This window comes from Kogia breviceps, chromosome 17, assembly GCF_026419965.1.
Source record: "Kogia breviceps isolate mKogBre1 chromosome 17, mKogBre1 haplotype 1, whole genome shotgun sequence".
Taxonomy (NCBI): domain Eukaryota; kingdom Metazoa; phylum Chordata; class Mammalia; order Artiodactyla; family Physeteridae; genus Kogia; species Kogia breviceps.
The window spans coordinates 13,037,089-13,052,714 of NC_081326.1; the positions used below are offsets into that span (position 1 = coordinate 13,037,089).

General features: G+C 37.4%; 1 protein-coding gene across 1 annotated transcript in view; it reads left to right on the forward strand.

The window, feature by feature from the left end:
• The window catches only part of C17H8orf34 (chromosome 17 C8orf34 homolog), a 294,894-nt gene that overhangs the window by 209,092 nt on the left and 70,176 nt on the right, over positions 1–15,626 (forward strand). The window contains 2 exon segments of the mRNA XM_059042628.2: positions 5,555–5,640; positions 11,591–11,667. Of these exon segments, the coding sequence (XP_058898611.2) occupies positions 5,555–5,640; positions 11,591–11,667 (163 nt within the window).

Sequence of the window (15,626 nt, forward strand, 5' to 3'; positions counted from 1 at the left end):
TTCCAAAGAAGATATACAGATTGACAATAAACACGTGAAAGAATGCTCAATATCACTAATCATTAGAGAAATGCAAATCAAAACCACAGTGAGGTATCAACTCACACCAGTCAGCATGGCCATCATCAAAAAATCTACAAACAATAAATGCTGGAGAGGGTGTGGAGAAAAGGGAACCCTCCTGCACTGTTGTTGGGAATGTAAATTCATACAGCCACTATGGAGAACAGTATAGAGGTTCCTTAAAAAACTAAAAATAGGACTGCCATACGACCCAGCAATCCCACTACTGGACATATACCCTGAGAAAACCATAATTCAAAAAACAGTTATGTACCACAATGTTCATTGCAGCTCTATTTACAATAGCCAGGAAATGGAAGCAACTTAAGTGTCTACTGACAGATGAATGGATAAAGAAGATGTGGCACATATATACAATGGAATATTACTCAGCCATAAAAAGGAACGAAATTGAGTTATTTGTAGTGAGGCGGATGGACCTAGAGACTGTCATACAGAGTGAAGTAAGTCAGAAAGATAAAAACAAATACCGTATGCTAACACATATATATGGAATCCAGAAAAAAAAAAGGTTCTGAAGAATCTAGGGGCAGGACAGGAATAAAAACGCAGACGTAGAAAATGGACTTGAGGACACGGGGAGGGGGAAGGGTAAGCTGGGACGAAGTGAGAGAGTGGCATGGACATATATACACTACCAAATGTAAAATAGATAGCTAGTGGGAAGCAGCCACATAGCACAGGGAGATCAGCTCGGTGCTTTGTGACCACCTAGAGGGGTGGGAAAGGGAGGGTGGGAGGGAGATGCAAGAGGGAGGAGATATGGGGATATATGTATATACATATAGCTGATTCACTTTGTTATAAAGCAGAAACTAATACAGCACTGTAAAGCAATTATACTCCAATAAAGATGTACAAAATAAATAAAATAAGTTGAGGGGTGGATTAAAACTGTGGAAGTAAAGGCAGTGGTGGAGAGTTAGTATCAAACATATGAAGAGCTTGTAGAGCTCAAAATCACAAAAAACAAACAACCGGATTTAAAACGTGGGCAGAGGACCTGAATAGACTTTTTTTTTCCAAAGAAGGCATGTAGATGGCCAACAGGCGCATGAAAAGATGCCAAACATCACTAATTATCAGGGAAATGCAAATCAAAACCACAATGAGACTTTACCTCACACCTGTCAGAATGGCTATTATCAGAAAGACCAAAAATAACAAGGGTTTGCAAGGATGTGAAGAAAAGTGAATCCTCACGCACTGTTGGTAGGAATTAAGTTGGTGTAGCCACCGTGGAAAACAGTACGGAGGTTTCTCAAAAAATTAAAAATAGAACTACCATATGATCCAGCAATTCCAGGTCTGAGTATTTATCTTAAAGCAAAACAAAACAAAAAACCCCCACTAACTCAAAAAACTATATGCACCCATATGTTCATTGCAGCATTACTTACAATAGCCAAGATATGGAAACAACCCAAGTGTCCATATGTGGAATCTATAACACAAAGCAAAGGAACAAATAAAACAAAACAGAAACAGACTCATAGATACAGAGATCAAACTGGTGGTCGCTAGAGGGGAGTTGGGGTGAGGGGCAGCCGAAATAGGTGAAAGAGGTGAAGAGGCACCAACTTCCAGTTGTAAAATAAGTAAGTCACGGGGATGTAAAGCACAGCATAAGGAACATATGGTCAATAATATTGTAATAACTTTGCACGGTGACAGACGGTAACTAAACTTCTGGTGACCGTTTCAGAATGTATACATATGTCAAATCACTATGATGCACACCAGAAACTAATAGGATATTTTATGTTAATACTTCAGTTTTTTAAAAAGGCACTGAGGGATTTTTAGAATGTTTAGGGAGTTTGGCTCAAAGAAGAATGGGCTGGAAAAAGCAACAGGTAGATGTTTTAGATGATTAAGGGAGGCATTTGTTTTGTTTGTTTTTTTAAGGCTGCAGGAGAAGTGAACTTGTTTCTATGCTATGGGAAATGAGCAGTAGAGATCAACAGAATGAGAGGCGGTGAGTAAAAGAAATTCGGTCCAAGAGGCAGATGAGATGATGGGACCCAAATCACCAGCCTGATGGATGGTCTGAGCCTTAGTCAAGGGAGAGGGTCTCATCCTCTGTGAATTGGAAAGGTGGTGAATACAGGTCAGGGTGAAGATAATTCTGTTGGTGCTGTGTGAGGGGGAGTAGGAGGTCCTTATTCCTGATTAGATAATTTTTTCTGGATGACACAGAAGAGAGGTGATATTTTTGAAAAGACTTTGAAAGGAATGGAAGAAAGAAAAACAGCCAAGAAGCCAAAGTTTAAAGTTGGAGACTATTGATTTATACTCGTCAGTCCCTAGAGTGTCATGATTTTCACCAGTCGTTTTCAGCTGCACATGTGAATGAAAATGATGAAACAGTTAATACAGGGTTAGGGTCTGGTTGGCAGTAATGACTTAAAGGACATGGGTGCATGGGAATTGAAGGGGCAGTAAGTCCCAGCTGAGGAAGGCAGGAAGGAAATCAGGAGAGGTGTGAAACCGGGAGAAAACCAAGGCAAAATGAAGATATATGTTTGATTAAAGAGAAAGTGAGTTTGTGTAAGAGCCTACGGGAGGCGAGTTTGTTGTCAGAGAACAGGATATTGGATTTAAAGATTTCTGACAGAGCAATTGAGTTATCTGTCCTTGGGTTAGGGAAGGTGAAATGGAAGGGAAGCTCTCCAGATTTGAGATTGAGGGACTTGGAAATTAGCAGGTAGGGCTTCCCTGGTGGCGCAGTGGTTGAGAGCCCGCCTGCCGATGCAGGGGACGTGGGTTCGTGCCCCGGTCGGGGAGGATCCCACGTGCCGTGGAGCGGCTGGGCCCGTGAACCATGGCCTCTGAGCCTGCGCGTCCGGAGCCTGCGCTCCGCAACAGCAGAGGCCACAACAGTGAGAGGTCTGCGTACCGCAAAAAAAAAAAAAGAAAAAAAAAAAGAAATTAGCAGGTAGATACGCATGAACACAAAGATCATTCACAATAATAGTGACACTTGAGTTGAAGAAAATATTGAACCTGATCAAAGTCTTCACAGGCAGAAAGAGAACAGGTTAATATTTATAATCCTGTGTTAGCTGAGGTTGAGGGCTTCGGCAGCCTGCTTTGGAGAGGAGGTACTATATAATATTCTTAGAGGAAAAAGGGATGTCCTACTCTTAGATGAGAAACGGGCTTCAGTTATGACAAGGAAGAGCAAGAAACATTTTGTTTAGTGGCTGAGAATATAGAAGAGTGTTTAATATGGAAGGGGAGTTTTAGAAAGCAAAGTGAAAATGTTTGAGAGTATGAGTATAACTCTTGTGGTGTTACAAAAAACAAAAAAGGTTTAACTTTTATTAAGACTATTTCCCAGACTTGCCCACACAACTCAGACTTGCCCACACAGCTGTAATCTGTGGATCACAGCTTGGGAACCATTGTCAGAGTGCCCAAGGATAGCAGGGCTGAGAAGCATTCCTCATTGGAGCGGCCGCCAAGTCACGGTGAAGAGGTATCTGGAGGGCACTGTTTGGACAGAGATGAGCCAGCTTCAGGGCCACCCAATTTGTTGGCTGTTTTCATGGCCATTTGTCTTTCCAACTCAGCTAAATTGAGAACTCTGTGAAATCAAGGGCAGTAGCAATTTCTTTACATCTCCACCACATTTGGGTTATTATTGAGCATATTGATAAATACTAAGTAAGTATTTCTTTTTATTGAAGCTTGCAATGAGCAAAAAAAAAAAAAAAAAAAAATCACAGCTTGCTTTTGATTTCTCTTTTCATTCTGCCTTTGTTGGAGATTTATTTTCTGTTTAGGTTTTTAACCTAATGTTAAATACCCAAATGTGTTGGAGCTCATTGTTAATTTTTAATGATAATTTTTACTTACATGTTTCAATATCTTGTGTACCTACATACTTTCTTTGATAATTTTGATGAAAAAAGAATATTTCCCAATTGTTAGAAGTAAACAACATGAAAAGAAATAGTTGCGCAGATTTGGGAAGTATGTAGCTAAATCAGTCTCTTAAAAGTGATGCTGTGTTTTTAGAGTAAAAATTTAAAACTTCACTAAAAGTGTAAGATTTTTGACCCGAGAGTTTTTTGGGGTTTTTTTTTGTGGTACGCAGGCCTCTCACTGTTGTGGCCTCTCCCTTTGCGGAGCACAGGGTCCGGACGCACAGGCTCAGCGGCCATGGCTCATGGGCCTATCCGCTCCGCGGCATGTGGGATCTTCCCGGACCGGGGCACGAACCCGCGTCCCCTGCATCAGCAGGCGGACTCTCAACCACTGCGCCACCAGGGAAGCCCAACCCAAGAGTTTTATATGACGATCAGCAAGCTACTCTTGAGAATTATTTAATTAGCTTGTATAATACAGTAAATATGGTTTGTGTATAGAAGGTAATATGTAAGTATAAATGTATAATATGTACAGAAATGGACAATATTTAATATTGTAGGAATAAAAATATAATGTACAATATTTATACTTACACAAAAGGTAAAGAGAGAGTCATGCATATATGTTATTGGATTCTGCTGTAGCATATAAAAGCAAAGATAAAATCGTTGAAAATTTGGACTATTGAGCCTGGTACAGTTATGAATTGTATTTGAGTTTGTATTTTTGAAAATATTAACGGCATATGTCACGTTTTTATTAATACTCCCATGAGAGCACTCACCTGGTGGGAGTTAAATTCAAGACAAAAGTAAGGGCACTGGTAGAAGTTTCCAGTCTCTGGATTATTTGATATACTGTCCTCCAATATTAGCAGAGCTTATTCTGCTGCTCTGAGGTCAGAGTTCCAGCATTTACTGATGAGCTCTACCTCCTTTGATAGAGTGGTTTCACAGTGTGATGTAAACCCAGACTAGTCTCTCTCTAGAGGTGAGGATATAGAAGCTCAGAAATCTATTGTCCTAAAAGTTCCCGTGTAACCTGCCTCTCCTGAAGAAGACCCAGTGTCTAGGAGAAACCTGGGCGGCCACACGTATCGAGAATCTTCACACCCCCTGTTGAGATGAATCTGGACCTGCATGCAGGCCTTTAAGCGCAGGTGTGGTTGATTTGGAGAATTGTATGTGATAAACCGCCGTGCAGCCATGGGGACCCCCGTCTTGCCCCTGGACCCAGAAGTCAGGCAAGCACACTGTTGTTGGACGACTGCTTGTCTTCTACTCACTTCCCCCATTGTAGTTTCCGTGGAAACATTTGTCTATAAACCTTCCTCAGTGAGGCTTAGAAGAAAAGCAGATTCTATCTAGACTAATCTTCACATGTATACAGGAGAAAAGAAGAAAGCCTTTTCCTTAAAGGTTAGAGAAGCAAAAACACTGGATTACAAAGGTTTCGGTAAGGCTGTATTTCTACTTGGAAGAAGCATGTCTGATTTTAGAGTTTAGAAGTTCATAGTCGTGTCCTCGGTAGTATGTAGTTCACATTTCACAATTCAACCTTATTAGAGTTTCATTGACCACTGTTCATCGTTTAGGCTTCAAGGAGACAGCCTGGTGGAAAGGACAGAAGAGACCTCGCAAATACTTCATTCTCCAGATGAAATAATCCCAGATTTGGGGGGTAAGTTTTAAATCCAACAATATACATTGTAAAGATTTTTTTTTACAAAAGGACACTAAACCAAACATCTTCCCCTGTGCCAAATCACCGTAGCTGCCAATCGTACATCCACCACTTCTGCAGGCTGTGTGTCAGGAGGTGAAAGGCAAAGGAGAAAATGAAGCAAGAGGTGTGGCTTCTGAAGAGCAGCCTCTTAACGCCTGTGCCTGTTTAAGGTACAAACAGGTCAACTCTGCGTTGGCTACTCCCAAAGTCTGTCACTAATTCCAACTTGGTTTTGGAACTTACATTGCCTACTCACATTCGCACGTCGTGGATCCTTTCAGCCTTCGGGCAGAAATGTCAACATCAAACTTGATTTTCCTTCCCGTCTCTCAGCCCTATATTAAATCGGTCTCAAATCACGTCATTGTCACCAAGCCAGTCTCATCTTCATTTTCCCTGAGACTGCCTAGTCTATGCCCTTGTCCTCTTTCTCTGGCTAGTGTAAGAGCTCTGTAAATAGATTCTCCTTGTCCTACCTCACCCGTTTCGGTTCATTATCTTTGTAAAAATAAAGCTGCTATTTCTTCCCCATTTTCTACAGGACAGAATTCAAACTTCTTGGCTTAGCATATTAAGTTCATGCCAGGGTACTTCAAAATGTTTGCGGAATAAATAAATAAGTACCTGTAATGGCACTGCAGTGACATCTAAGGCACATCACTGCTTCATCATTCAGTGTTCTAGCAGGGAGCAGTCGGTACATCCAGTTGGAATAATCAGAAGAGAAACCATAGGAAAACATTTTCCTTACATCTGGATAGAGCAGGACATCTGAAACAAGACGCAAACATTCCTAAACACTAAAAAATATTCAACTATAGAGTGTTGAGAATTCTTGTTCATCAAAAGATGCCAGAAAAAAGTGAGTTGACAAGCTACAATATAGGAAACTATGTTTGAATATATTTGTCACTGATCAAAGATTAACATTCAGAATACATAAAGTACATCTATAATTTAATAAAGAAAGGATCAGCAAACCACTAGAAAAATAAGCAACAGACATGAATAGACATTTCACGGAAGAGGAAACACAAATGGCCAATGAGCATATGAAAAATGTTTAGTAATCAAGGAAAAGCAAGTTAAGGCCACAGAGGGATGCTCTTTTACAACCTTTTCTTTGACATTAATTAAGAAATCTGGCAAAATCAAGTGCTGGTGAAGATAGAGACAAAAAGAAACTCCTACACTACAGGTGGGGCATAAACAATTTTGGAAATAGTCTTCTATTATCGTAAAGTCTGAGTAAAGCCCAGAAACTCCACTTCTGGATAAATATGTTAGAGAAGCAAGTCTCGCGTACCATGAAATGCAAGCGAATTTGTTAGTATGCTGCTGGACACTAAAATGGATAGATTATAAAACTGTTACACTGTAGGAAGCTGAATGCATTTCAGCTGCACACATAGGACGGATGAAATCAGTGATGTGCTGGTAAATGTGAACAACTGTTTCTTTGAAAAAGAAGGCCCTGGTTTGTAGAGATTGACGGCTTCCATAATCTAAATGTTAACATGATATAAATGCTGATTTCAAGCAACTGATCTGAAATGGCAGTTGGGTCTTCCAATCTGGTATTAGTAGGTTGGGGCTCACAACTGAATGAGTCTTAAAAGCATAATATTTGTAAAAAAAAAGTTGTAAAAATATGTATCTCAATAAAACAAAATGTCTTTATAAAAAAAGCATAATGTTGATTGAACAAAAGCAAGTCATAGAATGTCATTTTTTTAAAGCTCAAAACTAGCAAATCTAAACAGTATATTCTTTAGGAAGACGTACATTAAGTGATACAATTATATTGAAAAAAGGGAATGAAAGACTCGAAATGGTTGTTATTCTCAGGGTGTAGGGGAAGCACGGAGATGGGATTAGGAAGGAGCTCACAGGTATATGAAGGTTATGGGAAATGTTTTAATTCCTAAGTTAGGTGGTGGGTTTGGGTGTTTATTTTATCATTGTGCTTTGTAACTTAAATGTACTATATATATTTTTTTTATTATACATGTATATTTTATATGTACTTTTTAATATATCAAATATTTAAAACATTATAAATAAAAGTTAAAAAATAAAGTGTTGTGGGAACAGAAACCAATGCCAGTGTAGCACAATACTAAACAAAGGTAATAGTTTCTAGATACTCAAATCTCTCATAGGACTGATGAGATGAAACACTCTCAGGACAAACCTTTAACACTGCCAGCGGAAGGTGAACAGTGTGTCATTAGCAATTGAGGGGCCCCAGGCTGGCCATTTGTTGACACTCCATTAGCTTTTGGAGTCATCCTGGCTTCTCCTCACTGGTACTCTTGCATGTGTACCTTTACTTAAGCCATTTTTCTCCAACTCACAGTAAGTTCTTTCTCGTTTCCTCTGCCTGTTCAGATCCTATGTGCTAAGATGATGTCAAGTCTCCCTGAAGTCCAGTCCACAGCAGTGTTTTCTTTTTTCAATCCCTAATTGCTTTTTTTTTTTTTTTTAAATAAGATCTGGTTCTTTTTTGTTTGTTTGTTTTAATGTTTGGCGGCACCGCATGGCATGTGGGATCTTAATTCCCCAACCGGGGATCGAACCCACTCCCCCTGTATTGGAAGGCAGAGTCTTAACCACTGGACCACCAGGGAAGTCCCCAACCCCTAATTGTTTTTGAATTACTCCTTGTGTGTTTATTCTTCTTACCTCAGTTGGATTATATGCTTCTTGAGGGTTTCTTGTGTGTTCTCCACCATGCTCATTATAAAACTAGATACAAAAAATAAATAAAATAAAATTCAAATAAAAATGTAGATACAAAACACAGGTATTAACTACTGGCCCATTATATATATATACTTCTTAATTCTATCAAAACCACTCTAATCATTCGATCTACAGATAATATATCCTTCAACAGTCATGTTTACATAATAACTGAGTATTGTTAGGATTTAAATTTTTTAGAAAATTAAACAAGGCATCAGTAATATGTTGATTATACGTACTTGCATTCACTGGGGGAAAAGGTATTCATTAAGTTTAAGCTCCTTTCTTGAACTTCTTATATCCTGCATTCTTCACATTCAGATATTAGAGACCTAATCAACGAATTCCAAAATATGCTTTCTGATTCAGTACATTCTTTTCTACTTAAGTTAGTCAAATCGCTAGATCCAAAAAGTACTAGTGTGATTGTTATGTTAAATATGCAACCACATTAAGCTTTGCTTAATAAACATAAATATTTCTATGAACAGGTATAATTTTGTGCTTAACAAAATCCTGTTATGACACAAACAGCAAAAGTAAAAATAATGACAGGAAGACATTAAGTGAAGTTAAACAGCAACAAACCCTACAGATCTCCAGGTTCTTACCAGCACGCCCAATCAACCACAGAGGCTAAGTTTTTAGTCCAAGTGCTGCCCGAAACTTAGATTTTGACAAAATTACTTTATCTTTCAATGCTTCAGTTTCTTCTCTCAAATGAGGAGATAAACTCTAATATTTGACAAATTTAGAGACTCATTTTCCCCTCCATGTTATTAAAGAAAGCTCAAAGAATTCATTGCTTGCATTTTGAAAATCATTTATACTTAGAAGAAATTGCTCTGGAATAGACAGGACAAAAAAGTTTATGCATATGCACCCACCAGTAGTTGGTAATAAGCAAAGTACTCAGGACACTTAAAAAAATGGAGTATACCCCTCCCAGTCTTAAACACTAAGGTTTTATTTCATGATGTTTATTGTCCCTACTAACTTGTTAGATTAATATTCTATCACTAGATTTGGGCTATTTAAGGGTCATTTCAACTTAACTTTTAATACTGTCAGATATGTAAATTCATAAATATTCTGGTGCACTTCACAGCTGTCCCTTTATGCTGAGCTGAATGGATCTTTTCACACTGTAGATCTCACTGGATATGGCACCAATAACCAGGAAGAATTCAGCCAAAACAAGAACAGAACAAAATGTAAAACCATATAAAGTTACCAATACCTTCCCTTCATAAATGTTAATTTTTATTTTAAAAAATCAGTACTGTAAAGGTGTTCAAATAAATTCCAAGATAGAAAGAGTCATAGAAAATTTTCTTGCTCAACTTGTTTTGAAAGCACCTAGCTGAGAGCCTGGCATATAGTTTTTTTGAATAAACAAACATACAAATACACAAATAAATGGATGAATGAACTGATTAATGTACATACGCATAAAAAACAAATGCAATGACAATATCTCTTTAAAACCATTAACTGCTCACTGAGAGGAACTTGAGAACTCACTTATTATACAGTATTTCTAACTATAAAAAACCTAGCAAATCCACAAGACAGTGCGTTTTCCTCTGTAGATGAAATAATTTGCTTTATAATGTAGAATATAACATTTTAATATTACTTATTGTCAATATTCTACACAAATAAAAATTTCAACACAAAAATAAAATGGAAAAAATACCAAGTGAATGCTGAAATTACAGTAATATTTGCTCACAGTTGTGCAGAATATAATTCAGTCCTGAAGGACTTGAATTATGCTAACTTATACATTCTAATGTAAAGAATCTATCTAGTGTCACATTTACAATGGGGTTTTAATAGATAGGGGTTCAAGCTTCCTTCATTAATAAATTAATATTTTTAACTTGATATAATTCTCATTTATACCCATTTTATTTTTCTTTTTGAATATAAAATTCTAAATTATCGGAGATAGAGAGAGCTCCATGATTCAAAAGCTATGCTTATGGATTTGTGCTAAGCTTTCCGTTGTCTCTCTGGTCTTGAGTGGCCATTAAGGGCTTGGAGGATTTAATGCTCTGATTTTCTTCCCAGAGCACGCATTTTATGCAACAGGAAGAAAATCTGTCTCCATATGTATGTTAATCTGAAGAAAGTCTTCTTTAGGGAGGCATATGGCTCTTTAAAGTGAATAAATATAAGAAATCAATTCTTAAAGTTTTCAGTGGTTTAGAATACCTTCCTCTTAACTGATGTTTTTATTTGAATGGAAGGTATTAAAATACAGACTATTTCTAGATGCTCCATGTATCTGTCTTTATTGAAGAATTCTTTATAGCCTATAGAAACCTTTGATATAATTAATTAAATTCAGCAGACATATGGAATGTGTTGCCATCATTTTATTCACATATTTGAAAGTTGCTACCCACCCACTCATCAATCTAGTCAAGTGAATAATTACAACTCTTTGCTTGATACATTAAAATGGAAAGCCTACCACCATTTAACAATACGTACTTTTCTCCAAACTTTTCAGAATTTTTCATCCCATTTAAAAGAGAGAACACAAATTGATACCTAAATAGTGTAGCAAAAAAAAAAGTTGATGGATAAAACAAATACAAAATTACAAGACAGAAAAAGGACATGAAAGTTTCAGCAGTTAGCTAACTAATATGCCAAAAGGAGTGTTGCTCTAAGTTGACTGCAGCTCTTGCACATTCCTGACTTCACTGTGCCCTTTTAAATTAGAAATACTAAACGTTTTTCATACATTGTCTTTAAGCTAAATAAATAACACTCGGGCTTCCCTGGTGGCGCAGTGGTTGAGAATCCGCCTGCCGATGCAGGAGACACGGGTTCGTGCCCCGGTGCGGGAGGATCCCACGTGCCGCGGAGCAACTAAGCCCGTGAGCCATGGCCGCTAGGCCTGCGCATCCGGAGCCTGTGCTCCGCAACGGGAGAGGCCACAACAGTGAGAGGCCCGCATACCGCAAAAAATAAATAAATAAATAAATAAATAACACTCTACACCCTATTTAAAATCACAAACACTATGATTTTTCAACAACTGGTTCAGTCACTTTAATATCCTTCTCATAATAGGTTTATATATCAGAGAGTTAGTAAGCAATATGTGACTCTAGTTTACCCATTCTTTTTGTGAAAATAGATTCTTTAGCTGGAACTGAGGAAGCACTGATGGAAGAAGGTGAAGAATTTGAGAAAGCATCTAGATTAACAGGACCTGTAAGTATATTCATTTACTTATTTTTATCTCTAAAACTAATGTATATCACTAATAGGAACATCTAAAGGGAATAGGAAACAATGTTATTCAAACTAAAGAATATTTTAAAACATGCATCCAGTATATTCCACAGAGTCATGCAGTTGCTTGTATGAGTAGGTAGCCAGCTTGATTACAAGGTACCCGGCAAAGCTGGACTGAGCTCTTTCAGCAATTGGGGAATAAGATTTGAAGGAGGTGGGAAAATCTAATTTCTGGTATTATTCACTTTTTGCTTGTGCACATGAACATTCTAAAAGATTATGAGCTGCCATCTTAAACTTCTCTAAGTTTATATACAGCTTGATAGAAAAATAAATGTTTTGCATATCCTGAAAGTTTACATATAACTTAAGCATGGTATTATTAGTTGTGAAGTCCTTGTGATATTTTGGTTAAACTGTATCTCTTCCATAGAGTGTGTTGGGAGGAAACCATTAGGTTTAAGATTTTCAATGCAATTTAATGTTAAAAGGATACACACAGAAAAAACTGAAATCTACATATAAATTCTAAATAGAAAGTTTGTAAAAGATTCTGAGTTGCTCTAGAAATGGCTATGCAATCTTGCATTATCCTAAACTTAATATTTAGACTGGGTCAATATGCTACAATATTCTCTGCATTCGTTTGTTAGGGCTGCTATAACAAAGCACCACAGACTGGGTGGCTTAAACAACAGAAATGTATAGTCTCACTGTTCTGGAGGCAGAAGTCTGAGATCCAAGTGTCAGCAGGGTTGCTTTCTTCTGAGGCCTTTCTCCTTGGCTTACAGACAGCGGCTTCTCTCTGTGTCTTTGTCTTCACACGTTCTTCCCTCTGTAAAATATCTGTGTCCTAATCTCCTCTCCTTATAAATACACCAGTCATTATGTATTGGGACCCATCCCAATGATCTCATTTCACTTAATTACCTCCTTAAAAATCCTATTTCCTATTAGTACACATTCTGAAGTACAGAATGTGTACTAATCCTATTTAGTACACATTCTGAAGTACTAAAGGTTAGAACTTCAACATGAATTTTGGGGGAACACAATTCAATCCATAACATTCTCTGATGAGATTACATTATTTGGAACATTATTTGGATCACAGGATTTGGTCGAGGATACCACATTTTTCAATGGATTTCATAATAAAATCAATTTTACAATTACTGATGAAATTAATGTATCTTTGTTCATATGTCTGCTTCTCATGGAAGCTTCCAGGCCTTATTTAAAATTTCTAATTTTTCTATTTCTCTATATAGCACTTCTCAGCTTCTACTATACTATATGATTTACATATTTATTGTCTGTCTCCTCCCACATAATATAAGGTCTATGAGGACAAGCATTTTTTGTGCATTTTTTTCACTTCTGTATTCTTAGAAGAGTGCCTATATATAGTAGGCACTATATACCTATTATACAACATAATAGTTACATGTTGAATAAGAGAAATTATTTAGCAATAATTTCTTACCATGAGATGAAAAATATCTCATTTTCACTTATTATAAAATAGTAGAAACTTAGAAGTAGGAAGAAGCATGGCAGTCATCTAGTTCAGGACTTCCTCTCCCTTACCGCAGTATTCTGGCCTCCTATGCCACTTTCATCCAATGCAAGAACATCCATTTTATAGATAAGGAAATGTAAAGTCAGAGAAGTTTAGTAACTGGACCAAGATCCCAAAGCTAAAGAAAGCAGTGAGGTCAGACTCAATGCTCTGTGACGAACTAAGTGGAAAGGAAATCTAAAAAGAGCGGGGATAGGGCTTCCCGGGTGGCGCAGTGGTCGAGAGTCCGCCTGCCGATGCAGGGGACGCGGGTTCGTGCCCCGGTCCGGGAAGATCCCACGTGCCGCGGAGCGGCTGGGCCCGTGAGCCATGGCGGCTGAGCCTGCGCGCCCGGAGCCTGTGCTCCGCAGCGGGAGAGGCCACAACAGTGAGAGGCCCGCGTACCGCAAAAAAATAAATAAAGAGAGGGTATATATGTATACAAATAGCTGATTCTCTTTGCTGTACAGCAGAAACTCATATAACATTGTAAAGCAACTATACTCCAATTAAAATGAAGTTTTTTTTAAAAAGCAGTGAGGTCAGGAGTTGAACACTAGTCTCCCTTCTACTGCACATTCTTGATAGTTGTAGTGCCTTCCTGTTTCTTTTATAAACAGATTATTTCTGTTTGTTAGACATTTTCATATATTTCTCACAATCCCGTGTAGCCATTGGTCTTAGTTCTACTCCTGAGGTAACAGTCCTTCTTCCTCTGAACTGACCTCCAGGTCGTAGAAGCTGTTACTCTGTCCCCTCTGACACTTCTTCCCAGTCAAAACACAATCTGTTCTTTCAACCAATTCTTACATTGTGTAGTTTTCAGAGATTTAATTTTCCTCTGGATGCTTTCTCTGAACATATTCTTGTTTGCCGAGCCCCCTGTAAAGTGTGGGTTATGCCACAAGCAAACGCAGGGTTTCAAATAATGTTCCCACACCATAGAGTGTAATGGAGTATGCATTGATGCAAATATTATATTCGGATTGTAATCTGGGTCCGTGTTAGCTTTTTTTGAGGAACTCTCTGACACTTATAAACTTCAGTATGTCTTCATAATCTCATGATGATAAAAGCATGTCATCCTTTCGTTTGGGATAATCTGTCATTCATCACTTTTTGCAAAGATTGTTTTCATCATCTGTGAATTCCACCAAAGCCTTATTCATATCTCAAAAGATACCATTAAATTCTTTTTCTAATAATTTTCTAAAATCAAGATTTCTCCTGCTGATAGTATTTAGCTTACTTAATAATACCTAATAACCCAAAGAGAAAATAGGTTTTTTGGTCAAACTTCTGAGTGATTTCAAACTGACCTTTGGAGAGTTTTGCTTTCTTTTCACCGTGCTCACATAGTGTTTTTCTAATGCAGAAATTTGTCCTAAGCCAATTTAACTTTTCGTTTATCACATTCACTCGATTTTGAATTCTTAAAAATTCTGTAATTCCATTTAAAGTCAAATGTAAATTTAAGCATTTAATTTAGGGGGTAAGTATGTGGAATATAAACAATAAATGGATAAATAAATTAATATCAGGACCTTGAACATAGTTTCTAGATGGTAGCTGCTTTTATTATGAAGAAAACATGGATTTAAAAAATTATTTCAGATTGATGATATTTTAGATGGAAATTCTCTAAATAATATTTCTTACAATTGTATTTTTGGTAAATCAAGAAGAAAATTGTAGCTTTATCTAAATATTAATGGAGAATTGGAACAAAGCAGAACCTTTTTTTCCTTTATTACCATAAGAAGTACAAAATACTTCAAAGCAAATTTTGAGTCATTTCCTGCAAAAATATAAACATGCCACAAATGTTGAAAACCATTTAGAGTAGTTTCAACACATGCTGTCTCTATTTGCTAACTTTCCATGTTGGGTATTGGATATTAATAAGTGGGTAACAGACTCTTGGAAACGTTTTTCCCCCAGTGGCTTAAGCGGTGTTTAAAATATTTTGTGAATATTTGAGTGAGGTAAAAGCAATATTTAGATTTACATTTTTATCCTCCCCCAAATAAGCAAATCATTCTTTTGGAATTTCCCTCTCTCCCTCCTCCTTATCTGTTCTGGAATGTCTCAGCATATCTACACCTTGTGAAGATTAAAGCTGGATTTGTCAGATAAATCTATTCATTAAAAATGAAACAACAAAAAGGAAGAAAATACAAAGCATTAGATATTGATTATGACCTTTTAGTTCATAAATAGTGTACATAAACTTTTTAGATCAATGATCCATAAAAACTTACTATCAATTTTTTTTTTTTTTTTTTTTTTGCGGTGCGCGGGCCTCTCACTGTCGGGGTCTCTCCCGTTGCGGAGCACAGGCTCCGGACGCGCAGGCTCAGCGGCCATGGCTCAC